This window comes from Homalodisca vitripennis, chromosome 3, assembly GCF_021130785.1.
Source record: "Homalodisca vitripennis isolate AUS2020 chromosome 3, UT_GWSS_2.1, whole genome shotgun sequence".
NCBI lineage: Eukaryota > Metazoa > Arthropoda > Insecta > Hemiptera > Cicadellidae > Homalodisca > Homalodisca vitripennis.
The window spans coordinates 139,024,660-139,051,813 of NC_060209.1; the positions used below are offsets into that span (position 1 = coordinate 139,024,660).

A 27,154-nucleotide genomic window follows, 5' to 3' on the forward strand; every position below is an offset into this window, starting at 1 on the left:
TGTATAATTTTACGGCAACCTTCTTAGATTTTATATTACTGTTACTAATAAATGTAATTCCCACTTGAATTTTTTTCCTTTTTTACTTTTGGTTCTATATATTTTTTTTGGATTTATATATTTTGGTTTCCTTTTGATTCCTATCTATCATTTGTATAAATAACAAAATCCCTCAATTTATCTTCACTCTTAAGTAAAGATTTGTTTGCCTGTTAAAAATATATTTATTACTTTAAATGTTTTTTTTTAAATATATAAAGAGACTATTATAAAACGTGTTAACCCTTTTAATATCATAGATATTTTTCGAGTTGTGCTTTACCACTGGCAAGCATTTATTACAAGTGTGTATCTGCCAGTGCCAGGGGGTTTCTATCCTTTTTTGCAATGTTTTGGAAAACAGTTTTTATCCCTGTTATTTTTTAGACTAATGTAATAATTTTTTACCTAATTAAAGATAAAAATTTAATTTATTGCAATAAAATACTAAAAATAGCTTGACTCAAATAAAAATATATTTGATTACAAAAAAATTTGCTTACATGAAAAAGATTGCAAATAAAAAAATGTTATATGTTTTAGAAACAACCTGCACAATTTTTGAAGTCTTAAAAACAGTTCATGGTTTTACACAAAATATAAAGGTACGGAATAAACAAATCAAATTAATAAACGCACAAGTAAAACTAAACTGTCATTTATACATTGTAAAATTTATCTAGTTTTATCAAATAGGATAACATTTACAAAAGACTTAGCAGTGATGAAAAGGATGACTTGGGATGTAAACCCTTTTTGCATTCTCTACACGTAAATGTTGATTTTCTTCTCTTTCCACCAGCCTTTGTGCTGGCTGCACTACAAATACAGCAGTTCTTCTCCCTATAATTGGGATTTTTTTCAAAATACATGTCAGGATATGTATCTCCTCTGGGACCTCTGCAGCACGTCTCGGTGTAACATTTGTTAGGTCAGCCATATTTGGTCTAGACTCTCGTCCTACAAGTCTTAAAAGGTCATCCACAAGAGAAATAGTAAATTATAATAATATAAATAAAACCATATGTTTATGATAAACAAGAAAAGTTTCTAAATAAATAAAATATTTATTTATGAACTTATAATGATTTTATTTTGTAACGTCTGGGGTAAGTATTATTTTAAGTGTAGTTTTTAGAATGTCCAGTAAACAGTATGTTGGCACTTTATGCATAGTCCAGATAACAGGTCATTGGCACTAAAAGAGTTAATATATACCAAAGTTTCCATATTGGTATTAATATTGTCCTTCAGTAAATGTTTGGTAGTAATAAAGCATTATTAATCAGTAAGAATTCTTTGTTGCAACAATTTCATTTTATGAATAAATAATTAATTGAGTTTCGGATTTTCTTTAATGAAATTGATGTCACTTTAACAATTGTGTGAAGTTTGATGTTGATCACTTATCAGTGATTTCAAGATTAGCTGTCATAGACAATATTGCTGTAATGTCAGACTGTGTATGTTTAGCTATTATTGGTCTGTTCTCCGTCAACAGTTGCCGAGCTCAGCTATTCACTGACCGAGAAAATGAATACTCCTCATCTTGGTCTGGTGACTCTGCCAGGTGTTCACGTCTGTATGAGAGGGTGAGTAATGAATTATTTTGTTAGAATATGTTCATTCTTTGAATCTGACAACAACTTACAACAACAAGATTATTTTTATTGACATGAACATTAATGAGGTCTATGGTCATCAATAAATTTATATTGATTTAAACCAATGGCCTCTTAGTTCAAAGCACTAATAAAATTTGAGCAATGTACCAAACATTGGCTATTAGTTGTTAATCCTATTACTACAGTGAAGTTGTATGTCACACAATATGTTACGTATCAGCTGAAGTTGCATGACAAATTTCAAGTTTATAGTCTACTTCCCTCTTGAAATGACTTGCAAATGGCCAGACAGAGAATAAATCTTAACCTACCCTGGCAGACAAAAAAGGAATTACTGAGTGATATAAGCTTCAATGAAGTTCAGCCAAATTTCATTGATGGACATGCATTATCATAAACCTCATTCTTGTCTATGTAGAAATAAAGTTTCATGCAAAATTTAAAGTCTACAGATTAAATTTGTTACAGATAGTTAGGCTACATGTTTTACTGTGAAACTGATATATTCTGTGATTTTCTTGTTGCCATCATGGTTACTCATAAGACCAATGTAAAAGTGTCGACTAATGCTTAGTGAAATCCAATAGAGTGATATAATTGAACTCGATTTTGCCTAGAGATGATGTTTCATGCAAAATATCAAATCTAGGGTCAGTTTGTTCTCAAAATATTGTGCAGACAGATAGATAGATAGAAATGCAATTTTTCCAGCCCCTTGAATGATGACTTTCCTTATGCAATGCCAATACATTTTTTGAACTTTTGGAAAATCTTTGCAGATGTTGACCTGTTGTATTTATCACACCTAACAATAAAGAAAAAGTCTCTAGAACTACTTACCTCATCCAGTCTAAGTAGGTGTCAATCAAGTACAAAGTACAATCTATAAAGCTTTAATCTACAAGCCTCCATAAGAGAATTATATTCCTTTCTAGTATATACTAATATAGTGTTACAACTCTTGTGTACCTCATCATTTTGTTCCTTACATACAATAGAAATGTTGAGATATGCAATTACTGGACATCTATAACATTTCTCTTCATGAGGAAGTAAGTTATTAGTGGTAATGTCATTATTGTTCTTGCATTAAATCAACTAGTGAAGTACAAACTAGCCAGAGGTTAATTTATTGGAGAAAGCCACATGATTATTTAAATTTTTTGAAAGGAGGTGTAGTTAAGGAGTGTAATATTTGCACAATTATAAGGATGCTTATTTTTTAGCTTATCCAAGAAACATTTGTCTATAGTGCAGATACTGGGATTGCTGTGACCAGTTAGAATGCACTCTAGGCAAGAGAAGCGATGGATTGGTCTCGTTTGTGTTCTTCTGTAGTGACCCCATGGTCAATGAAACTGCCAACATTGATGGCCTCAACAGTTACCTGTTCTGGCACCCAGAGGCTCACCCAGAAGAAGAGAACATGTCCACTGGAGATGATGAGTTCTGATTACTATCTGACAGACCAGTTTGAGTGAATACTAAATATTTTGGTGACAACAAAGTTATTTATTTATTTTGTAGAATAATGATTTTTTTATGAAATGCTATTTCTTTAATGAAGATAAATCTTACATTTCCACTACAGTGATTATTATGCTAATATTCCCAAAAGGTATTAGTATAATGTGTGGTGTTTGATAGTGACTGACAATTTGACGAAAAACATGCTAAGAGTAATATATTACTTGAACTGAACTAAATTTAGTGGTCTATATATAGCTTAATTAAAAGATCTACTGGACTAATTAAAATAACATTTTATAAAGATGCAATTAAAGAGCTCAAAAGACAAGAAACATGAGTTTTAGTTTTTGTTCTTTACCCCCGTTCTGGATTAGTTTTAATTTCTGTAGATTTAAGCAGAGTACTTACTTTCATATAATAGTGTATAATGACTTATTACTATAAACACGTGGTATTTTAAGTTTGTACCAAGACTGAAACTCTCTTTCATCTTGTATTAATCAAAGAAAGAAACAAAAACAGATATAGGAGCAAAGCCTCCATCTTGTTGCCTATCACCTCTATTAATCTATACATAAAACTATTGCTAGATGGTGGCTGGTTTTATAGAGTTATTATATAATTAATCTATAAAAATGGAAAATTAGTTATTATTAATGTTATTAGTGTCCCATTGATCAATATCTTTAGTTCCAATGCTAGATGTACTCTTAGGGACTATCCTTTAATTATGTCAAAGTCAAAATTTCTTTATTGCCATAATAACATAAGTACATGCATTGGCTTGCGTCAAAGTAAATATAACTAAAAACTACTAGCAATCTATGTATGGTACTCTATCTACCTTTAATATACTCTTCTATAGAATAAAAACAATTTTCAATTAGAAATGACTTGAGCTTTCTTTTAAAATAGTTTAGATCCAAGTTAGATTTAAGGTGATCAGGGAGAGTGCTAAACAATGATATGGCACTGTAATAGGTGTGATGCTTAAAGAAGGAAGTGGTATGATAAGGAATATTCAGTTTTTGTTTGTTTCGCAGGTTATATCCAGATTGAGGGACAAGAGATTGAAAAATACCATGGTTCTGCTTAAAAAACATCAAAGTGTAAAAAATGTAAACACAAGGAAATGTCAGAACTTCAAGCTTTTTAAAAACAGATTTACAAGACTCTCTTTGACGAATGCCAGAAACAATTTGCATTGCCCTCTTCTGCAAGACAAAGATACAATGCGTATTGCATCTCTCGGAACCCCAGATGGTTACTGCATAAGAAAGGAAAGGAAAAATAAGTGCATAATATGTTGTAAGTAGAACATCAGTGTTTACAAAATGAGAAAGCCTACGCAGTACAAATATTCCAGAACTTATCCTCTGCGCCACGTCGCTTATATGACAGGAAAAACTTAAATTTCTGTCAATAGATAAGCCCAAAAACTTAACGCTTTGTTCAGAAAAGACTTCTACATCATCAACCCAAACACTAAGGTCATCATTATGATTTCTTGTGATAGCAAATTCAAGTAATGTGGTTTTATTAGTGTTGATAACTAATCCATTTTCTTGGAACCATTGGACTATCCGGTTAGATTCTACAAAGGTTTTGACCTCCATGATTTCATGACATTGGCTCTCTATCACAACTGATGTGTCGTCCGCAAACAAGCACAAGTGGGCATCTGAGATACATCTTCTAAGATCATTAATATATAAAATAAACAAAAGAGGACCCAGAATGGAACCCTGGGGTACAACCGCCTTAACAGTTTGCACATCAGAATGCCAATGCTTTAAAGTGTTTCCATCCACAAAAGGCAATTCTACAACTTGTCGACGTTCTTTCAAGTAAGAAAAAAACCACTGCTTTGTGACACCACGTATACCAATGCTCTCAAGCTTCTTTAGTAGATGCTCATGAGGAACCATGTCGAATGCCTTTCGCAAATCGAAAAATACACCAGAAGCAAACTTGCCTCTATCCAGAGCCTTGATGACTTTATCAATGAAAGTAAACATAGCATTGACAGTTGACCCCCCTTTGACAAATCCAAACTGGTTGCTGAACAAAATGTTATTTTGAATCAGAAAAGACCATAATCTACTTAAAGCTGCCTTTTCAAAAACCTTAGAGAATGTTGAAACAATGGAGATCGGTCTAAAGTTATCGAGATCATCAACTTTTCCCCTTTTGTGCAATGGCTTTACGCTAGCTAGTTTTAACACATCTGGAAAGATTCCACTTTCAAAAGAACAGTTAACGAGATGCACAAGTGGTTCAGCAAGGGATTCCCAACATGACTTAAGCAGTTTAGATGACATGTTGTCATAGCCTGAGGATGGGTTAGCTTTTAAAGATTTTATAATGTCTGACATTTCCTTCCTACAAACAGGAGTAAAAAATAAAGAATAGGTGTTATAGCAGGGAAGATAATCTGAAAAAAACTCCCCCAGTAGAAGTGAAACCATTATGGAAAACATTTATAAAGAAATTATTAATAATATTTGAGACCAGCTTTGGATCACTCACATCAACGCCTTCATCCTTAATGGTTTGAGGAACGAAGCATTGGTGCTTTTTCTTTCCCCTATTTTCGTTCACTATATCCCATACAGTTTTTGCTTTATTTGAAGAGTTCTGGATCTCCTCCAGCACTTTGGCTGATTTTGCAATTCTAATTTTAGACTTGTATTGCCGTTTTAATGATAAATAATGCTGTCTTCTCACATCAGAAGAATCCAAATCTTTAGTCAAGTGATACCACTGGATGACCTCATCACGAAGTTTCAGTTGATCAACACTTAGAGACACTTTACCTTTAGAGACATTCTTACGAATTCTAATTTTCTTCTCAGGAAATACTTGATCAAAATAATATGATATGGATGATCCAAAAATACGCATTTTATCGTCCATTTTATCTGCCTCATAGACCATGGACCAAGTTTCTCTCATGAGTAAATACCTGAAAATACAGATGTTATCCTCTGAAAATGATCGCCTAAGTAAAAACCTGGGGTGGTTAGCGTTCCTAGGAAGTGATAACTTAAGGGGATCCGCCTCCTTCAATATATATTTTTAATTTTTTTTTAAATATTATACCATATGTATTTTTTTTTAAACTTCATACACATTAAAAAAAGACTTTTGACTGTTATAATTTTTTTCCTATGTTTTAGAACATAGAATTTTTTTGATTTTGTAAATTTTGAGGTCATTTTATGCGTTTTTTTAAAATGTTGAATAACTTTTCTGGATCTTAACCTATTTAAACAAACCTTATTTTATTTTATTCTATATTAGATTATGCAACTTTTAGATTATAGGAAACATAATAGGTTAATTATATACAAATTTACAAACGTTAAAAAAAATCAAATATAAATATTTCCAAAAAAATATTTGATTTAGAATAAAAAATTTTATTTTAGCTTTTAGAAGGTTTTCCATAATCTAAAAGTTAGCTCATGGTGTTAAGATGACATGGTAAAAATTACAAGGCTCTATATTTTATGGTTCCATAATTATTTAATGTTTAGTATAGTAAAACAGGTAAAAAATGAAATTGCGCTAAACTGCGTTCAAAGATTAAATTATAAAATACATCTATTTACTTTCTAAAATTCTCCTCCTCCATAGGTTTTTCCTTCCTGTGCTTTTTTTGTCTCCTCCTCTTGGATTTTTATTGATTTTAGCAGCTTACTGTATTTTTTGTATTTTTCTGTAGACCTTGCTTTACGAAGTCGAAGGCGGTCTGAATCTATTTTCTTGGTGTGGATTAGGTACCTAGGTTAGGATTAGGTTTACAGGTTACTGCACACTTAGAACACAATTTGTACAATGCAAACATAACCTCTAACTTAAAAATCTCTCGTTTTTTTCATCTTTAACAGCTGGTGCAGTGTTGCCAACTTATAGAAATTATGAAACTAAAACATGTACAATTATATTATGACTATAAAGTGAACTGTTTATTTGTTGTTTTATAACACTAATAAACAAACAATATTAATTCTTTAGTTGAAAACATAATTTATAAAGCATATCTCAATGCTTATCAAACATAACAGAGCAAATATTGAGCAAAACAGCAAAATGCCAGAATTTCTTGACTTGTTCAATTTTACAAAAACTCACGAAATTTTATGAAATAATGTTCAAAATGACTTGAAATTTCACAAACACACTTCTAAGAATATGTATTTTGAAATAATATCAAAAACAAAAAATTGTCAAAAACTACCAAAATTGGTTTTTGAAGGAGGCGGATCCCCTTAACAATTACCACCTGAGCATGGTGATCAGACAATGCCGTGATTAAAACAGAGGCATTACAAGTGGCATCAGGAAGATCAGTGTAGACATGATCTATCAAAGACTTTGAGTTTTTAAATTCTCTAGTGTATGATGTGATTTTATTTCCCAACCCATGAGAGGTCATCATGTACAACAAGTTGTCAGCTTTAATATCAGAAACAGATAAATCGACATTAAAATCACCTACAACAATTGTTTTACCCTCTGAACTCATCACTTTTGCAAGACAATCCGATAGACGTGCATAAAAAATGTCGTGCTCCTGCATTGAGGAAGAAAATGGCTGTGGTTTATAAGCAGCGACAATAAGGAGGGTTTGATTGTTACCAAACTGAAACCTTGCTGTGCAAGTTCACACTTACCCTCTAGACCAGTGGTTCTCAACCTTTTCAACGCTGCCCCCTTCTTGTAACATCGTAAAGTAAGTGTGCAAAAACACAGCAATAATTAGTTTTAAAAAACATTAAAAAACACTATTCAAAACTATATAAAAACGTTAGTGAGCACTAATTTCTTAATAATTAATAAACGATCCGGTAATAAATGTAACGAAAGTAATTTTAATCATTTTCAATTCTTCAATATCAAAGCAGGCAAAGACTGTGCGCAGTGTATTTACAGAACTGACGCGTGGTGTATTTAAAGCCGTGGAGACAGCCTGACATGGAGCTGCGCGCGCAGCCATCGCACGGTGCAATTCGCCCTCCGACAAGCCACTGTGCCAGTCGACTGCCTGACGTCTTGAGAAATAGTGCGTACTTTTATCTTCAAATTGAACACTCAAGTTTTAGTATTAATAATGGATAAGTTTTTAAAAAGAGATCTTCATGTAGCAAAAGTAGTTCCGAAGTCTCAAAACCAAAATGCCGAAAGTATGATAATGCATATCTACAGTTTGGTTTTCTGAACTTGAAAACAAACCTCAGTGTGTTATTTTTAGTGATTTTTTATCAGTTGAAAGCATGAAACTTTCAAAAATGAAGTGTCATCTTGAAACTAAGCATTCTGCGCTGAAAAACAAACCAGTCGAGTTTTTCCAGAGAAAACTGCTGTCCCTTCGCAGTCAACAGGTAAATATTAAAAGTCATACTGATGTCAGCAAAAATGCTCTCAAAGCTTCGTACGAGGTAGCGCTAAAGATTGCTAAAGTGGGGAAGCCACATACCATTGCTGAGGAGTTAATTCTTCCTGCCGCAATCGATATGGTTTCAAATATGATTAATCCTCAAGAAGCTGAAAAGCTAAAAAAAATCCCACTATCAAATGACACTGTGTCACGACGAATATCAGACATGGTGAAAGATGTTCAGAACCAGCTAAAGATGCAAATAAAAGAAAGTACGTTTTTTTTTTGATTCAATGCGACGAATCAACTGACATTGCTAACTGTGCTCACGTTTTGTGTTTTATTAGATATGATTGCGGTCATTCTATTAAGGAAAATGTATTATTTTGCAAATCTTTGCCAGACCATGCCACAGGTGAAAGTCTTTTTAAAGTGTTCATTGAGGCAACTGAACCATTTGAAATTAATTGGAACAAATGTGTTTCAATTTGTAGTGATGGTGCAAGAGCCCTTTCGGGTAAAAACAGCGGATTGATTGCCAGGTTGAAAACGTTAATGCCAAATGCAAACTGGGTGCACTGTTTTTTACATAGACAAGCTTTGGCAGCTAAAGGAATGCCGGATGACTTGCGTCAAGTTTTGGCTGAGGCTATCAAAGTTGTTAACTACGTCAAGACTCGACCATTGCAGAGTAAATTATTTGAAAACTTGTGTGAAGAAGTAGGAGCCCTGAACAAACATTTGCTATTCCACACCGAAGTGAGATGGCTGTCCCGGGGTAACGTGTTGAGTAGGCTGTTTTCATTGAGATCAGAAATGTTGCTTTTATAATGGACAGTAAACATGAACTTTCCCATTTTTTCGGCGATTAAAAATGGTTAATAAAGCTTGCTGATATTTTTTCTCATCTCAACATTTTGAACTCATCCCTACAAGGACCAGAAACAACTATTTTGTATGCTCAAGACCAAGTAAATGCATTTGTAAGAAAATTTACTCTTTGGAATACAAGAATAAAAGATGAAGACTTTGAAAATTTCCAACTTACACAAGAATTCAAGGAGTATGTCTCAAGTATTGATGACACATCCATTGACACATCATCTCTCTCATTACTCATATCATCACACCTTGAAGCCTTGATAAAGCAGTTGAATGATTATATTCCTGTTAAAGATACAAGGGATCTGTGTGGATAACAAAACCATTTTCCGAAAAAGCTGTTCAAAAAGCTGAATTGAATGCTGGCCTCCACGATGAACTGATAGATATTTCAAGTGATCAGTCATTGAAACTAACTTTTGATGATGTTTGTCCCGACAAGTTTTGGCTAAGTATAAAGAAGGAACACCCATAATTGACCAAAGTAGCATTGAAGATTTTGATACCTTTTTCTATTTCTTACAATTGTAAAAAGGATTTTCCACAATGGTGAATTTAAAAACCAAATCAAGAACTCGTTTGGCACTGGAAAATGATATTATTTTGTGTTTGACAAAAATCAACCCAGACATTCTACAGTTAGTTAATTCAAAGCAAGCTCAAGTTTCTCATTAAGTCATTCTGCTGGACTTTAAAAAAAATGTATTTTTTGCAATGTATTTTGTGTAGTGTGCCTCTTTTTGAATAAACAAATTTTGTCTCACAACAATAAAGCCTACGTTACGATACAAGCGGCGCGGCAGGCACCATCATTTTTAGCAGCGATGTTGAGTCATTTAGAGCTCCATTTGTTCCTTTTTGTTAATTATAGTGTTGTATTTTAAAATAGTATTGATTAATTGTAAATTGATTAAATATACTTATTGTATTTAACAAGCAGACTCAACTCAGTTTCTAAATAAGTACATGGTCGCTTCATTTTATATTCGCCGCTCATATGGTATATATGGCCTGAGTTTTTTATTTTTTTTTCATTTATCACCTATCTCGCGACCCCCGCAGACCCGTCCCGCGACCCCCCTGGGGGTCGCGACCCACCGGTTGAGAACCCCTGCTCTAGACAGTAACGTGAGACATCTATGACCTCAGATTTTATAGAAGGTTTGCTAAATATACAAACCCCTCCTTTTTGAAGAGATTTACGACAGAAAGCTGTGAAGCCATTAAAACCCTGCAAAGATGTTAAAACTGATAATCTCTTAAATGGTGTTCAGATAAACAAACAATATCTGGATCTTCGGAATCAATAAATATTTGAAAACTGTCTATTTTTCCAGAGAGACCCTGCACGTTGTGATGAATTATCTTAAGATTGCGAGTTGATCGATTATTATCTACACAGTTTCCCGAGACATCACCTCTAAAAAAGAACTATTGGCAGTGGGAGGCACAACAGAGGGTTTAGATTGGGCCGTCTTAGATAAAATAGTTTTATCACTGACCAAAATATTTTCATTAATGTCCAAGTTTGCATCAACAGTGAGAAACCCCTGAATCCGGTCACCAATTGCAGTAAAAACACTCAAAAACAACTTCCCCAGCTGGTAGTTGCCTGTTTTTTTTAAGATGTCTTCCATCCTTTGCTAGATGATGCCTCTTCACCCAACAATAATTATTAGCCTCAACAAAAACAACATCAAAATTATTGCACATCAGTTTCACTTGTTCATTAAAGTCAAAGGGAGCTCTGTATGTTAAATCAGATCTTATTAATAGCTGTTAACAAATGCCATGGTATTGGGGAAATGAGTTTATGTGGTGAACAACAGGTCAGCCAGGTCGTGGAGAATCTCCCTCTTACCATGGCCGCCGTTGTAACCCGCCCGTCCCCTATACCACATTTTGAGATTATTCGTTCCAACATGGAAATATCGGTACTGAAAGATTATAGTTGGTATACTTCAATAGTTTCTCCTTTATATCTTTTATTTTACCACCAGGGCAACATTCCACCATAGCACCTCTCTTACAACTTGAAATACTAGCATATCGGATCATAGAGTCACCTATCAATAACATATTGTTTAAATTAGAACAACCACTTTCACTATTTATAGTGTCACTGTCAGAACTGCCAGTTTGATAACAATTATTACAAGGTAAATCAACAGTTTCTTCAAGAGCAATTGAACCATTTTTCTCAGACCCACTTTGAGTTTTGTCCTTACACTTAAATTTTACATTTTCAGCTCTAGAGACACTTTGTTTACCTGTACTAACATACTGATTTCTTTGTTTCCACAACCCAGATACATTTCTCATATAGGAAACCTGCGAATCCTGAGGCTCTGAACATAAACCAGAGAATCTATTGCTACATTCAATATGAGTTGACTGCTTTAGAACTAACTTTGATTTATCCCCTTTTTTCCTTTTATTTAATTTAACCAAGCTCCATTTTTCATTCGAGGATTTTTTTAACATGAGAGGACTTACTACAAGTAGAAGAAGTGTCTCTAAAGCATTCAACTCCCTCACATGCAGACTCCATATTTACAATGCACTTAGTAGCTAAAGTACTATTTATTGAGCCAGCATGCTCACTGTCAGGACTGGGGCTGTTATAAAACCAATCAATAAACGATGTTTTAACCTGTGGCAGACAAAAATAATTAAATATTAACTTAGCATGCACAATTACATTTATACCGCACTCATACCCGTTGTTTTGCTGAGGGCAGTTTACAGAGAAGCAATTTTCAGAGGGAATATTCAAATTGGTTGCTGTATACTCAGCAGGAGCAGCGTTTAGTTTTGATACAGAATCCAGATGATATGCCGTAAGACCAGACTTATCAATAAATAAAAGTGACCAATGAGAGTCCTTCCCCTCGCAAGTTACATTAGTGCCGTTACTGACAGCAACAAACACATATTTACATGGTTGATAAGCTGGGGAATTTAGCACATCAGATATAATTACTTTGTTGCCAGATTTAATAGCATGAGAGACAGCGGGACTAAGAAATAAACATTGACCCAAATCATTAGCAATATTTTGCATGGACTGAAAGTAGTCATCGATGATATCGTCCTCCAACCATTTATCCGTTGACATTTTTTTTAGAATGATAATTTCTTTTTTAGCTAAGTCAAACTTAACACTAATATTCTCTATTAATTTTTTTTTGTTTTCAATATCAAGGTTAAGATTCTTAATGTTATTATACATATCATCAAGCTTACTTTTAAAAGAGTCTTTTTCAGCTGTGACCGACGCAAAGTGAAGGTCCCGTTGCCGCAGTGCCGCTTGCAGAGACTCGATGCGTTTGTTGAGAGAGAGAATCTCAGACGTTGATTGGTCCTGGACTTTGAACGACGTATCCATCTCCTCCTGTAGAATATCTTTTTCCAAATCAAGTCGTGACTTCAAGATTTTAATTTCAGCTCCTAGTGTTTGAAGTTCCTCCTCCTTGCTCTTAAATTCCGAATTTAAATGGTCCATTAAGAGGAGCAAGCTTGAAATATGGAGAGATAATCCTTCAAAATCAATTCCGGGGTTATTAGAAACCAGGATATTTATTTCACTCGTCAGAGCGACTATTATATCCTCCTGTTTTTCATTAAGATACAATGGGCTTTCATAAATAGTTTCATTTATCATGGTAATTGTCTTACTAATTAGTTCACAAGATTCTCCAATCAAACAATCACCCTCAGCCCCCTGATAATAAATAAAAACAGGAATAAATAGTTAATAAGTAAAAGCAGCAATAACAATTTAATAAGTAAAACAACAATAAATAATTAATAAATAAAATAGCAATAAATAATTAATAAATAGCACAATAACACAGATAAATAAAACCACAGCCACAATTGTGATAAAATAAAGTTTTGATTAACAGTATTAAAAAAAAACTTAGTTATTGAGCTAGTTAGTTACTTGACTTACTTGACTTATTTCCTTTATTCCTTAGGTGGAACATAGGGCTGCCACAAAGTCACGCCATTCCTCTCTGTTCTCAGCCATCTGCTTCACGTTTTGCCAGGTTTTTCTTACAGTTCTCAACTCTTTTTCTGCTGTCCGTCTCCAGGTCATCCTTGGGCGGCCCCTTTTTCTATGGCCTTGAGGGTTCCAATCAAAACTATGTCTAGCTATGTTGTTATGGTCTCGTCTCATTGTATGACCTATCCAGCCCCATTTTCTGCGTCGGATTGTCAATTCGATTGGTTCTTGCCCACTCCTACGCCATAGTTCCTCGTTTGTCACAGTATCTGGCCACCATATCCTGTGAATGTTACGTAGGCAGCGATTTACAAACACCTGAATCTTCATTGTGAGCCGTTTAGTTACCTTCCATGTTTCACAGGCGTATAGGAGAACCGACTTCACATTACTATTAAAAATCCGTAACTTAGTGCCTTTTCTTATTATTGCCGATCTCCAAATAGGCCACAATTGTGAGAAGGCTTGCTTTGCCTTGCGTATTCTGCTGGCTATGTCCTCGTCTGCCCCACCATTTTCACTTATCATGCTTCCCAAATAACAGAAATTAGGAACTCTCTCAACACTTTCATCCCCGATCTTGAGATTTTCCTGGTTTTGACTATTGACTCGGATTTCTTTTGTCTTCTTAACATTAATTCTGAGTCCATCTCTAGCTGCTTCCAATCTGAGGTCATTTAACTAGCTCTGCATATCACCAAAGGTATGAGAAAGGAAACATAGGTCATCTGCAAAATCAAGATCTTCCAATCTCTCTGCCAACCTCCACTGTATACCTCTCGGTCTGTTAAGCGCCCTTCTCAAAACAACGTCAAGAACCATAAGAAAGAGAGTAGGAGACAAAATACATCCTTGTTTAACTCCTGAAAGTACATGAAATGGTTCAGAAACTTTACCATGATGCACTATTTTGCAGGAATGACCACTATACAATGCCCTAACTAGATTTATTATTTTCTGGGGAATACCAAACGTCTGCATTGCCTCCCATATTCTCCTTCTATCCACACTATCGAATGCTTTTTCAAAATCTATGAATGAAAGGTATAGTGTTGCTTGATACTCTGTAAATTGTTCTACAATAACTCTCAGTGTGTTGATCTGGTCTGCACAAGATTTTCCTGCCCTAAAACCACTTTGCTCTCTTCTTAGCTTGTCATCTACAGACTCTCTTATTCTATTTAGAATTATTCTACAAAGTATCTTGCTCGGGACCGATGTGAGAGTTATTCCTCTCCAGTTGTCACAATCTGCTAGATTCCCCTTCTTTGGTATTTTCACCAAAAGACCAGTATTCCAATCTTTTGGCACATATTCATTCTCCCAGATATCAGTTATCAGGGGGTGGATAAAAAGTGCTGCTTCATCTGCATTCAGCTTTAAAAACTCTCCTGGGATATTATCCTCTCCTGGGGCTTTACAATTTTTCAGCTTTCTGATAGCTTCAGCAATTTCCCTTTCCCCTGGTGCATTCACTTCTATTCCAACCTGTTCGTTCATTACCATTGCAACATTTGCATCTTGCTCTCTATCTTCTTCATCATTTTGGTTTACAGTGCGGTTTAGGACTTCCTGGAAATGTTGTCTCCACCGTTTTAACTGCGCCTCTTCTGTCACCAACAAATCTCCTGTTTTACTTTTAATAGGTTTACTGTCCGCAAAGGCTTTCCTTCTCGAGAGTCTTTTAGTTATCACATAGAGCGTCTTACTATCTCCCCTGTCAGCTGCCTCCTGTGCTTTATCCGCTAGATAATTTATATACTTCCTTTTATCTCTTCTAAAAAGTCTCTTAACATTTCTATTTGCTCTGCTATATTCTCTTGATGCAGCTTCTTTTTTATCTCGAGTTCTGCATTGATTGAGTATATGTTTTGCTTGTTTCCTATTCTGTATTGCCTCCCATGTTTCCTCGGAGATCCAGTCCGGCCTATTCTTATTCCCATAGCCCAAAACTTCTTCTGCTGTGTCTTGAAAGATTTCCTTGAAATTCTTCCATTTTTTCTCTATTTTTTCTGAGGGATTTTCTCTCTCGTGAGGAGCTTCATCATCAATGTCGTCCACCCTTAGAGCCTGGAATCTATTTTTCAACTGCATGCTAAACTGCACTTTCTTTGTTTCATCTTTCAGTTTGACCAAGTCCCACTTCCTCTGAGCACATTGGAGTTTTACCGCAGTCGATGATATCTTAAGCTGTGTGACTCCTATTATCAGGTGGTGATCAGTCCCCGCATCCGCTCCTCTTTTATTTCGCACATCAAGAAGTGATTTCCTCCAGGATTTGTCGATACAAATATGATCGATCTGGTTCTCTGTTTTACGATCAGGTGAGAGCCAAGTTACCTTATGGCAGTCCTTGTGGGGGAATACTGATCCACCTATTACCAAACTCTGGTTTAAGCATAGGTCTGCTAATCTTTCTCCATTGTCGTTCATGGTACCCATACCATGTTTCCCCATCACAGACTCCCTATCAGTGTTGTCGTTTCCGATTTTGGCATTAAAATCACCCATCATAATCCGTATATTTCCTCTTTTTATATTATGTAGTGTCCTGCTTAGCTGCTGATAGAAATGATCTTTCTCTTCCTCGTCAGAAACCTCAGTTGGTGCATAGCACATAATTATAGAAACTTTCCTAACTCTGGATACAAATCTTGCTGTTATGATCCTGTCAGAAATTGGGTTCCATTCTATTAATCCTTTTCTTGCTTGTTTGTTTATCATAATGCCAACTCCACTTGTATGGGCTTCACCCTCATCCTTCCCTGAATATAACAATACGTCCCCTTTTTCCATACGTTTCTCCCAGCTCCAGTCCACCGGACTTCACTCAGCCCCAACAGCAGCAAGTTATATTTTTCCATTTCCCTTCTCACAGTTTCCACTTTCCCTGCTTCATAAAGTGTTTTAATGTTCCAACATCCAATCCTAGTCCGAGTTTTCATTGCAAAGGTCGAGTCCAAAGTATCAGTCCGGCGTTTCTTTGTGTTAGATTCTTTAATCAATAGTCTTCAGATGTACTGGTGATTGGCCAATAGCATCCTAGCCTGGTGGAGGGGTTGCCTCCTTAAGACCTCCAGGCTTGCCTTGGATTGCTTCAGCTGCCTTGGTGTCATGGCCCAGCCTACTAGCCTGGGACGTGCAGGTGCACCATCCAGGTTGCAATCTAAATCCGCTAGGATAGGGGACCCCCTTCTCTCGTCTGCTCACTGACCCAAACCTCCGAGGGGATTGGTTACCACAACCTCAGCTTGAGTTGCTCAGTTTAACAGGGCCCGCCAGCTTGTCGGTGAGAGTGGAGTTGGAGAGGGAGAGGCTAGGTGATCGCTTGTGACCATGTATTACGCTTCCCTCTCCCCTGAAGCCCCGAGCTAGTTAGTTATGTAAAGCTAAATTCAAATTTTTCAGACCTCCCTCATCACTTCGTAATGGATTTGTAATTCCCTACAAAGCTACGTAAAAAATTACCGTTCCAGTCACTGCACGCCTGTCTGTACATTTTACTACATTTCCGGTGCCCTACTTGTAGGACCGCTGAGCGGTCTTAATTAAGGGACAACCCCTTATATAGAATTTTAATGTAAATAAGATGCAAAAAGGAACTCCAGCACTATAAGAGTGAATAACATGCAGTACAGCTTATGGACAATTATTTTACAACCTCTTGAATGTCAATATTTTGGGCCTGTATACATAATTTTGATGTTACGATAAGCACATAGACTCCGTACAGGCTGTAGATTGTCAAGTTAGTAAATGAAATTCAAGAGTTCATTCACCAGCAAGATATCAAAGATTTAATATAAATAAAATAAATAAAAACATCAATAGATCTAAATAATATGCGTGTTAATGTGTTTCATCATTTCAAAGAGGAGGCCACCTACATCTCTAAAACTGATAAGATCATAGTTTTTATGACATATATTATCACTTTTTAAAGAGATTAAAGTTATAAACTTTATCCATAATGTAATGGTAGAGTCAAAAACATCATGTATCAAGTGTCATTGTTTGGTTGTAGAGAATGTGACCAAGTTTTTTTTCTCAAAGAAATATAAGAGAGCATGAAATAAAAACACCAACCAGCTAAATTAATTTATATCTTTAAAAAAGAGTTGCAAATGATGTAACGGGCGTATTGTAGATCTACATAAGTAGTTTTTCAACTTTAAGATCTTTTTGACATTTAAGAAACCAAAAAGAAGTCTTTTTTCTTTTTCTTTCATAAAATGATGGAGTGTTTGAAATGACAAGATTTACTGACACATTTCATTCAAAATTTGTGGTGTTTAAAGTAATAACGATAATTATATTTGATATTCCTGAATTATTTTGTATTATAAGGTAATTGTTTTTTAATCCTGCTTTGAACAAATATTGAATACTCGACCTTTGGCGTTACTGTACATATAACAGACAACCGATGGGAAACTGCCAATGGATTTCATCTCCACAACTTGACCCAATATTCATCCAGCCACTCTAGCTGTAATGAGGAATGGTGGGGGCAGTAAGGTGAATTAGGACAGAACTTGGGAAAATCCATTGGAAGTTGCATTCTCTGTTTAATTGTTCTCATTAATAACAATTTCTCTGTTTAATGTGTTCCAGGATTAATTTATTACACTAATAATTCTAAACCTTAACATATTCAATGTAACAAGAGTCATGTAGGTACCGACTTAAGGACAGCCGGAATAGTAGTAATTCGTGTCCACCTTAGTTAATGTAATATTATAAAAAGAATTATGAATTAACCTTACACTATTGAATTGATGAAGTTCTGGTGGTAAACAAAGCGACTATAAAGAAATTTATATTATGAAGACTGTCATTAACTGTAAGAACTAACTCTAGAACAGTAATTTAAATATTTGTTAAGGAAGCATTATTTGTATAATAAATTCAATTCGAAAACATGACAGAATGATTATTTAATGAATAAAATTTACAAATGAACATGTCTGACATGTCTATTAATAAGAATAGTCACGTGGCATCTCCAGTGACTTCTTCCATTTTTCAAACATCCGCTCCCTGTTGATGTCGTTCTCCGGGTCAGAGCAGAAGTAAGTCACACCAGGCTCCAACGGTTCCTCATCATATCCTTCATGTTTGCATATCAGTCCGGAACAGCAGAACCCTCGAACTTTGATCTTCTTTTGTACAACATCATCGTACTGTTCCCCTGTAGTTGCGTTCACAATCATGGAGTCTGTTACGTTGACGGTTGAGTATATGACACCACACTGAGACAGAAAAGAGAATTTAATTTATTTCTTTATTTTTTCTAATAAAAATAAATAATGCCTGAGTATGATACAAAGATGTTTACTAACGTATCAGACAACAAATTTTCAAGTAGATGGTTCTTTAAAGTAAAGGTTTATTATTTGGGTCTCCATAGTTACAATTGCATTTTTACATGAACTGTAACAAAAGTTATTTTAAGATTTTTATATGTGTTTTATGTCTCTGTAGCTATGGATTATAAAGAGTAAACATTTAATAAAGATTGCTATAACCTTTTTAAACAAAACATTAAAAATAAGGGGAAAATAATAAGTATATATTGGGATTGGAGAAAAAGTGTGAAATTGAACATTTATTATGGAGATATTTATAAATTAAATTTATATGGTATATGTCATCAAAATCATATCAAAGTATATTTTTTGTAAAGGTCTCAATTGCTTTTCACAAAAAATTAAAATCAAATGCGATATCAGAAGTGATATCAGGATATCAGTTATCTAAGGATAACTGTAGGCGAAAAAGCAAACAGATGAACAATTTTACAGGGTATTCACTAACTACTTCTCCATTCAAATTTAATTTAAATCTGATCTGTTTCATAAATCATATATGGAACAATGTATATTTCGTAAAAGGCACATTTGACTTAGAGTCTTTACACAGATAATGTAACTGAAAAACATCATACAATTTATTTATGTGGGAAATTAAAGATACAACTTATTAATTGAAGATAGTTAATAGAAGTTTTATAAGATACATTCTGAAAAGCTATAATATTTACTTTATGCTAGCTAAAATTTAATTTTATTGCAAGCAGTTAAAAAATAACTCAATGTTAGTAAATACTTTAGAGCTATCAAAAAACTAAATTGGCAAACATATACTGCATGCAACTAAATTAAATTACTTGTTTCAAAAAGATTTTTAAAATCATTCTTAAAAGTATGATTGGATTAACTGGTGAGGTTCTCAAGGAGATCATTAATAGTGTATAGAGAGGTCAGTTCAATTTTTTTCAATTCTCTGAACATTCTCCCTCGAGACAGTGTTACTGTTATTATTATAAGTGTACAAGTATACTAACTCTAAGAAAAATCCCATGGAATGACAAGTACCATCATCAAACTCAATGTTTCCTATACAGATATGAAGTTTCATGTAAAATAACGTATCAAGTTTTTAGGTCAGATCGTCCAAGAGATATCGTGTTGGCAAACAGACTGACAAAAATGAAATTTTCTGGATTCCCTCAAGTGACAGGCTTTGCTAAGGCTCAAGTAAGGAAGGCATCTGTACATTGGTTTTAAAGCAGTGTATGTATAAAATTCAAGAGTTTTAAAACATTATTGATTTTTTGTAGTATAACATAACAGTATTTTGTAATTAGCTGGTATAATGTTTACACTGAAGCTGAAAGAGTTAACAACATTTATAATAAAAGTCAGGTGTTCCCAGTTAACACTTTGTACTCGACAAATGTTGTAGGTACAGTAAGAACGTCTTTAGCTTTATACAAGATGCTTCAGCTGAAAGAATTATTGCTAAATATAATATATTGATTAAATTTTATCAATTTAGAAAGATTTTACAATGATATATAAGATTCATTTAAATATTTTTAGACATATATCTAGTGAGAATACTAATCTAATATCTATAATCTTAAATTGCATTCTGATTTTCATGGAATTTTGTTCAATGATCCTATGCAAACCATCTAAGTTTGTAAAAAATATATCTTCACCGTTTTATATTAGGGAGGAATTATTACAAGTATTACTTGCTGTTATAAGTGGTTTGAATAAACCTTCAAACCCATTCTTTAATTTTTTTTTCAAGGTCTTCCTGGTAACTTGATCAAATCTATGATGACCCTGGCCATCACTTATAATAATTTTGTTGGGTTGTTTTATTCTGGAAGCAACTTAGGAGTTATGTTATACCTTTTGTGTTTATCTTTCATTCCACCCTTTTCCATTGTTGCCATTGTCTATGGTCAATATAAAAAAGAGTGCATCAGTCCATATAGTAAAATAGAAAAATCCAAATGGAGCAACTGATTGTTGACTAAAAATTGACATTAACACATTCACTGCGACACGAGTCATGTACTGACTTTTGGGCAAACAAAGTAGTAGCAAGGTCAATGTGTTAAATTATGATGTATCTCTAGCTAGAGAATACGTTGTTAATGTTTTCACTGTCACCAGAGTCATGTACCGGCTTTAGGACGGTGGAAGTATTAGTGATGTGCGGCCACTGCAGTCAGTGTGTGAAAGTATTAAATTTTTCAGTATTGTGGGAAATTTGCACAAAAATTCTCTTCCCTAAACATGATGCGAAGCTGCTGAGATATTTCTTATAAAAAAATGTCTCAATATCGCTATAAATATTCACCTCTTAAAATGTTTAGAGTTTTAAAATGACTCTATCACATAGACTGCTGTGGATGCACATCAACACTATTTCCACTGACCTAAAATTGGTACTTGACTCTGTCGCAGTGAAGGTTTTAAACTGAAGCATGCAACATTAGAAATATACTCCTTATACGGTTTAGTCTTAAACTGAAGATATGTTTGCCATAATATTACAGACTAAAACTAACAAACGTAGAATTCAAACTTACGTTTTCATATTCCTCCGAACACTTACTGGCGTCAATCGCATCTGTATCGTCCTCATTCTCTTCACTGAACGAAGCACTCTGACATGCAGGCACAAGAGCCACACTGAGGAGCACACACAACACGACCCTGAGCAGCATGTTTTGTCCCAGATGAGAACATCAATACAAGCTCAGGCCCCTCACTGCACTACTTATCTGTTCTGATATCTTGTCTATTCTATGTAGCTGTTTAATGGAATGCATTAAATCTGTAAATGAATCACTAGAGATAGCACATTGGTCATCCACTAACATATTTGTAATTGCAGCCCTCATTATGATATCATGTATTGTACAGATAAGTAATGGACCAGCTATTTGTATGATGAGTATTGGATTAAAGAGATCTAAATGATGTTGGTCTAAGCAAAAAATAATAAGGTAAAGACAAATATTCTTCTATGTCCTTTTGTAACTAATAGTTAATCATATACAAATAACTGAAATAATTATATACAATTGTATGTACTTAGTATTAACACGTTTCAGTATTTGTGCTCACAGTTACAATATTGAAACTGTGATTACCTGCTGAACACTGTCATCTGATGTTGTAGCAAAGAGTGTAACTGGTTTAGTACAGCTAATATTTGGACAAGTTTTATTGTAAAGGTTTTTAGAAAGTGATTATTTGATGTTAAATCAGTAAATATTTCCTGTGATGAATGAGCTGAAACAATATAGACACTACATGAATAGTAAACATTTCATTAATATTTACCAAAGAATTTTGCCTAAGAATTTTAACCTAGATAATCTTTACTGCATGAACATTTAAATCTGTGGCAAGAAAACCTAAAAAGTCTTTGCAGTGATAAATTTTATTTGTAGGTGGTTTTATAGTGGGAACATTAACTTAGCTCATATGTGGCCTAATTGCAGTAACAAGCAAGTACTGACATTGTCAGATGACTAGATAGTCTTATCAATGCCTGAAAACCAGATGACTAACTATTTAAGGTAGTTCAATGGATAAAATCTTGGACTAGAGACCTGAAGGTACATGGTTCAAATCCAACCTGAGGTTAAAGACTCAAGTTTTGCTAGAAAATGTATGCTGAACTAAATTATTTTGAGGTTTTATACTTGTGTTTTATTAACTCTCACAAATAAAAACTGTTCATTATAGCAGTTTTTATGAATATTATAATTCAAACTAGTTGAACAAGTGTTTTATAAATTATTGAAATTTTATTACTCTACGAGCAGTTGCCCACAGCGTCGCACACAATTTTCTGTTGAAAAACAGTACACTATATTCACATATTCTTTTTCTATCACATTCTAAACACTCCTGAGATAATTGATAGCCGTTCCTTCGTGAGCCTCTTGGGTGCATTATGAAGATATGTACCATTTTACTGTGTCTATCTTTCGTGATGTTTGGTAGGTGTTGATAAGTTATTCAGTACAATTAATTTATGTGGATGAATCTAGATAAAAAATACAAAGAATTAAATTCGGTCTGTTAAAATTAATTTTTTGTCTAAGATATTTTCAGTATTTTTGTGGAGTTTGCCTTGTGCTCCGGTCAAGAAAATGTATCAACGAAAACCAATTTCGATCATAAAGCGTCTTCTTTCAACTCTTTTCATTTACCTTCGATCTAACCAAATTCGATTATCTTCTGTACAAACATTCACGGATTTGTACAATGAGGTGGTTTTTATAACAGCGTTTAATAGTTTTTCATTGTATTAGATAATTAATTTATTGATCATTGGCGCAATCTAAATTTAAAATTAGGCAATCAATTCTTCTATGTAATCTGCATTACACTACTGATCAAACACTTTACAATAATAATATTCTCTAAATTTTAAATGTAAACAAATGTTTCTGCTTCCCTGATGAACTTCAGCTGAAAGTGTTAAACGTCAGTTCACTTTGTATTACATGTCGTAGTGCAGTCTGCTGGATCCAATGTAAAATACTCATAAATCAACAACTACTTACAAATGAAAAATTAACTAAAAAAACATTTTCCAGTGGACCAAATTGTGAATCTAAACCATTCTCGAATTCCATTGGAAACACTCAACAAATTTAATCAAAATCAGTCCAGTCGTTTAGGAGGAGTTCAGTCACATACACACGAACACAAGAAATATATATATAAAGATATCTGTTATTTAAACTCTACATTTGCTGATTCATAGGTTCCGTAGTAAAATAACATAACCAAATATCCCTGTGGAGTATATGGGATAAATGTGCGGTCTTCTGCAATTTTATGTATTGGCTTTTGGGACATGTGGTTGCATTCTAAATGTGCTGGATTACGATATGATCCTAAGGAATATGGAAAAGGAAGATTTTTTTGGGTGAGTGGAAATGTTTGAAGCCAAAACTGATCACTGAAAATAAGGACCATGCAATTGACTTGACACCTGAAGGGAGTTATGATAACTATTTTGACCAGATAAATTGTTCCTCACTTGCGGAGGAGTTAAACAAATCTGTTTTGAAGGACAATAAGGATTTAAAACGGGAACTGTTTGAAGAAAAAAGCCAAAGCTCTCTTTATGTACTGGAACTGGAAGATAAAGTAAAAGAAAAGGAAGATACCATTGAATCACAAAGAAATTTGATAAAAATGAAAATATATTATTAAATAAAATAAAACTCTTAGACCAACAACTCAAAACGGAAAAAAGACAACAAAAACCCTTATTAACAGATAGAAGAGGAGACTAAAGTCACCACTAAAAATAATGTGATTGAATATGGAAAATGCAACTGCTGTACCAAAACACAAACTTGCTGGTTTAAAAACGTAGTCTATAGGAAATAAGTAAAATAATGGAGAAAGGTAATTTGTACAAACCAGATGAGTTATCACAGATAGATCTAATAAATTCTGCATGCCTAAATTTTTTTCCTACTCTTAGTTAAAATAAAAACACCCAGAAAGCTGTCACTGTTCCTAATAAATGGCAGGTAGTATGTTCATCTTTTGGTCATAAGCCACTAAAGTCAAACAATGTAAACAAGAAGGTTTCAGAACCTGACTTTACCTCTAAGAATATATATGTTCTTCAAAATTGCATAGCGGATAGGACTGATGAAATGGAAAGCAGTGTCAATAAAAATGGCATAAGTGGCTATAGTGTAAGTCCTCAAACTGTGAGCAGAAAACAATTTCGGAATCCTGCATCTTCCTGACATGGACCACAGTCATAAAACAGATGATCAAACGAACAAAAAAAGGGGTGTTGTGCTCTGATAGTCATGGTCGTAATTTGGCTTTTCACCCGAATAAGTGCTCAAAGCCTTTTGATGCTGTGGGTTTTGTCAGGCCAGGGGGACGAGCAGAACAGGTATTAAATTATGACGACTTGGATAGAGAAAAATTAGGTCCGGATGACTTTTTGTTATAGCATGTGGCTCAAATGAAGTATCAGAGCCAGAAGTGACAATAACGCATAGCACCCCATCAGCCTATACCAGTGATACAGTCACTCTTCAGATAAAAGAGGAAGCCTCAGCAACACAGAACAGTGGATGTTATGTACAGATACTAATTCCAACATTGATGCTCAGGTTATTGCACGTTATTCCACATCGGAGGATAAGGAGACAGAGACATCTCCGTTTAAACTGCCCCTGTCACATCCAATCATACCAACGTAGAGAAACTGACCCAACAAACAACTGACCTAAAACCTTTTAGTCTATTAATAGTATATCTGAATTTTCAGTGCATTACAAATAAAACAAATTCCTTAGAGGTCTTTCTTAAAAAACCAGATTGTGAAATTCTTTGCTTAAATGGACATTGGTGTACATAGGCTAAATTAAGCATATATTTGCCTGAAGATTTTCAACTAGCAAGTAAGTACTCCAGGACTGCATTTTATGGTGGAAAGGCTGTTTTGGTTAAAAACTCGCTTGAATATGTATATGAAGTTGTTACAATTAACTCTCTCAGTCAACTTAACCATTTTGAAGCGGCTATGATAGCTCTTCCTGAACTTAAACTAATATTGGTGTCTGTGTATCAACCTCCTGATGCAAATATAGATTATTGCACAGAAAAGGTTGCAAACCTTTTGGACATATTTGAAAATAATTATAAATAGAAACATTTTAAAATTGTCACTGCAGGTGATATTAACATGGACCCCAGAAGTAATAATTTTCATATCATACATTTTATAAATATGCTGAAATCCTACAACTGTTTCTGCCTATATTCTGAACCCACCTGGTTGCACTCTTGTCTGGACAATTTTATCTCCAACTTCCAACCTACTGCTGTTGCGTGTGAAATAACTCAGTCTTATCTCCCAGGGGCATTTAGGACTTCTTCTCAGAATCAATTCACATTACCTAACATCAGACAATGAAGGAGTTTCTCGTAAAGGAAATGTGACCAGCATATCTAGAACTATTACTTACAGATTGATAAACAACTTCTGTATCAATAAGTTAAAACATAGGTTAAGTACGATTAACTGGAGTAATGTGTTCTCATTGGCTTGTAATGCTGATGATGCCTTAAATCACTCATGCAAATATTATCTGAAAATGTTAATAAGTTCGGTCCTATAAAAACTTAGGTGTTAAAAACAGTGGGTCCTATAGACAGTGGTGTTAAAAGCTCTGGGTCAGTTATAAAACAAAATTGGTACACATCCTACCTTGGAAAGATCAGGATACTTTTGGATGTTAGTTTGTATATATTAGAATATAATAATCATTGTAAATCAACATGAAAGATTATAAATTCTATAACAGGCACAGTAGCAGATAACACTGTAAATGCTAGTTATTACATCAAATCAGTTTAATAATTTCTTTGTAAATATTAGTAATAATTGAAGTAATTGTCTAATCAAAATGTAACTAGTTCCTTAGATATTTTGGGCTTGTCTTCTATCAAAACTCATATTTCATCTTTGAAATGGCAGGAGATTAGCAATGTTGATGTTTGTAACACTCAAATTTTTGTTAAAAATATTATTGAAGGTATCTTCTTTCCTTTATCACACTTAATAAATTGGATGTTTACTGTAGGCATCTTCTCAAAATGCTTGAAATACAAGCATTACAATATTACTGTTCCAGTTTTGAAAAAGGGAGATAATCCCTGTATAAATAACTACTGTCCTAATTCTTTAATTACTGTAGTCTCAAAAATACTGTTACTAAAAAAAATCTGTTGGAATATTTTTTTGAGAACAATCAGATACAAAATCCCACTCAATATGGTTTCAGAAGTAAATTATCTACCGCCATCAAGGCTCTTGAAAATGCCATCTCTTGTTCTTGTTTTGAAAATAAGAATAAGGTTGCAACCCTGTTATTAGACTTAAGTAAAGCTTTTGATTTAGTACTACAATGAGCTAATTGATAAATTGCAATATTATGGTATAGAGGTGTATGAGCCATCTCTTCTCATCTCTTACTTGTCTGATCGTTATCAGTTTGTAAAGTTTATCAGTGACCAGAGGTTGAATCTTCAATACTGAGAAGTGGGATGCCTCAGGGCTCTGTTCTGGGTCCTGTCTTATTTCTCATCTTTATTAATGATTTGCCTAGTTAGGTACCAAATAAAAGTGTTCTTTACAGCGATGACACCACTCTAATATCTTCAAACAAAGATAGCATACTAAAGACTACTCTAGTAGCCGACTGTCACTCAGCTTCTACATGTTAAACTACTATACAAAAACTGTCTATCTATAATACATGTAGTTAACACCTTCACTGTGGCTCTACACTGAGTGATCTCACACTGACTGCTTTGTAAGGCATCTGCCACAGTTAACATGTTAGTGTCACGTTACAGTTCCTAGGCCGTTTTATAAATT

The 27,154-nt window shown here is 34.2% G+C and overlaps 3 protein-coding genes across 5 annotated transcripts; 1 reads left to right on the plus strand and 2 right to left on the minus strand.

Annotated features, from left to right (window-relative positions):
• Positions 1-1,356: 1,356 nt before the first annotated feature.
• On the plus strand, positions 1,357-6,200 carry LOC124357559. 3 transcript variants are annotated; one of them, XM_046809472.1, is made up of 2 exons: positions 1,357-1,631; positions 4,178-6,200. In XM_046809472.1, exons 1-2 carry the CDS (start codon positions 1,491-1,493, stop codon positions 4,448-4,450), a joined length of 414 nt encoding a protein of 137 aa, XP_046665428.1. In that variant the 5' UTR covers positions 1,357-1,490; the 3' UTR covers positions 4,451-6,200. The 3 variants fall into 3 exon arrangements, with proteins under 3 accessions (XP_046665428.1, XP_046665430.1, XP_046665429.1); XM_046809474.1 differs by lacking the exon at positions 4,178-6,200 and adding an exon at positions 2,922-3,471 and having other exon boundaries at positions 1,422-1,631; XM_046809473.1 differs by lacking the exon at positions 4,178-6,200 and adding an exon at positions 2,917-3,471 and having other exon boundaries at positions 1,430-1,631.
• A 5,010-nt stretch (positions 6,201-11,210) lies between these two features.
• Positions 11,211-15,922, minus strand: LOC124358371. The gene is made up of 3 exons (XM_046810671.1): positions 14,495-15,922; positions 12,678-12,877; positions 11,211-11,289 (listed from the first exon to the last, which is right to left on the minus strand). The coding sequence occupies exons 1-3, from the start codon at positions 15,920-15,922 to the stop codon at positions 11,211-11,213; spliced, it is 1,707 nt and encodes a 568-aa protein (XP_046666627.1).
• Positions 15,923-18,326: 2,404 nt separating this feature from the next.
• On the minus strand, positions 18,327-21,562 carry LOC124357561. The gene is made up of 2 exons (XM_046809478.1): positions 21,300-21,562; positions 18,327-18,660 (listed from the first exon to the last, which is right to left on the minus strand). The coding sequence occupies exons 1-2, from the start codon at positions 21,435-21,437 to the stop codon at positions 18,388-18,390; spliced, it is 411 nt and encodes a 136-aa protein (XP_046665434.1). The 5' UTR covers positions 21,438-21,562; the 3' UTR covers positions 18,327-18,387.
• Between the last annotated feature and the right edge of the window lie 5,592 nt (positions 21,563-27,154).

Coding starts and splice junctions, on each gene's coding strand:
- LOC124357559 (XM_046809472.1), top strand. CDS start 1,491: ATGTCAGACTGTGTATGTTTAGCTATTATTGGTCTGTTCTCCGTCAAC. Junction 1,632..4,177: donor GTTCACGTCTGTATGAGAGG/GTGAGTAATGAA, acceptor TTTGTTTCGCAG/GTTATATCCAGATTGAGGGA.
- LOC124358371 (XM_046810671.1), bottom strand. CDS start 15,922: ATGATGGGTGATTTTAATGCCAAAATCGGAAACGACAACACTGATAGG. Junction 12,878..14,494: donor ACCAGATCAACACACTGAGA/GTTATTGTAGAA, acceptor TCGGAATTTAAG/AGCAAGGAGGAGGAACTTCA. Junction 11,290..12,677: donor CAACGGGACCTTCACTTTGC/GTCGGTCACAGC, acceptor AATGTGGTATAG/GGGACGGGCGGGTTACAACG.
- LOC124357561 (XM_046809478.1), bottom strand. CDS start 21,437: ATGCTGCTCAGGGTCGTGTTGTGTGTGCTCCTCAGTGTGGCTCTTGTG. Junction 18,661..21,299: donor GTTCGGAGGAATATGAAAAC/GTAAGTTTGAAT, acceptor TTTCTGTCTCAG/TGTGGTGTCATATACTCAAC.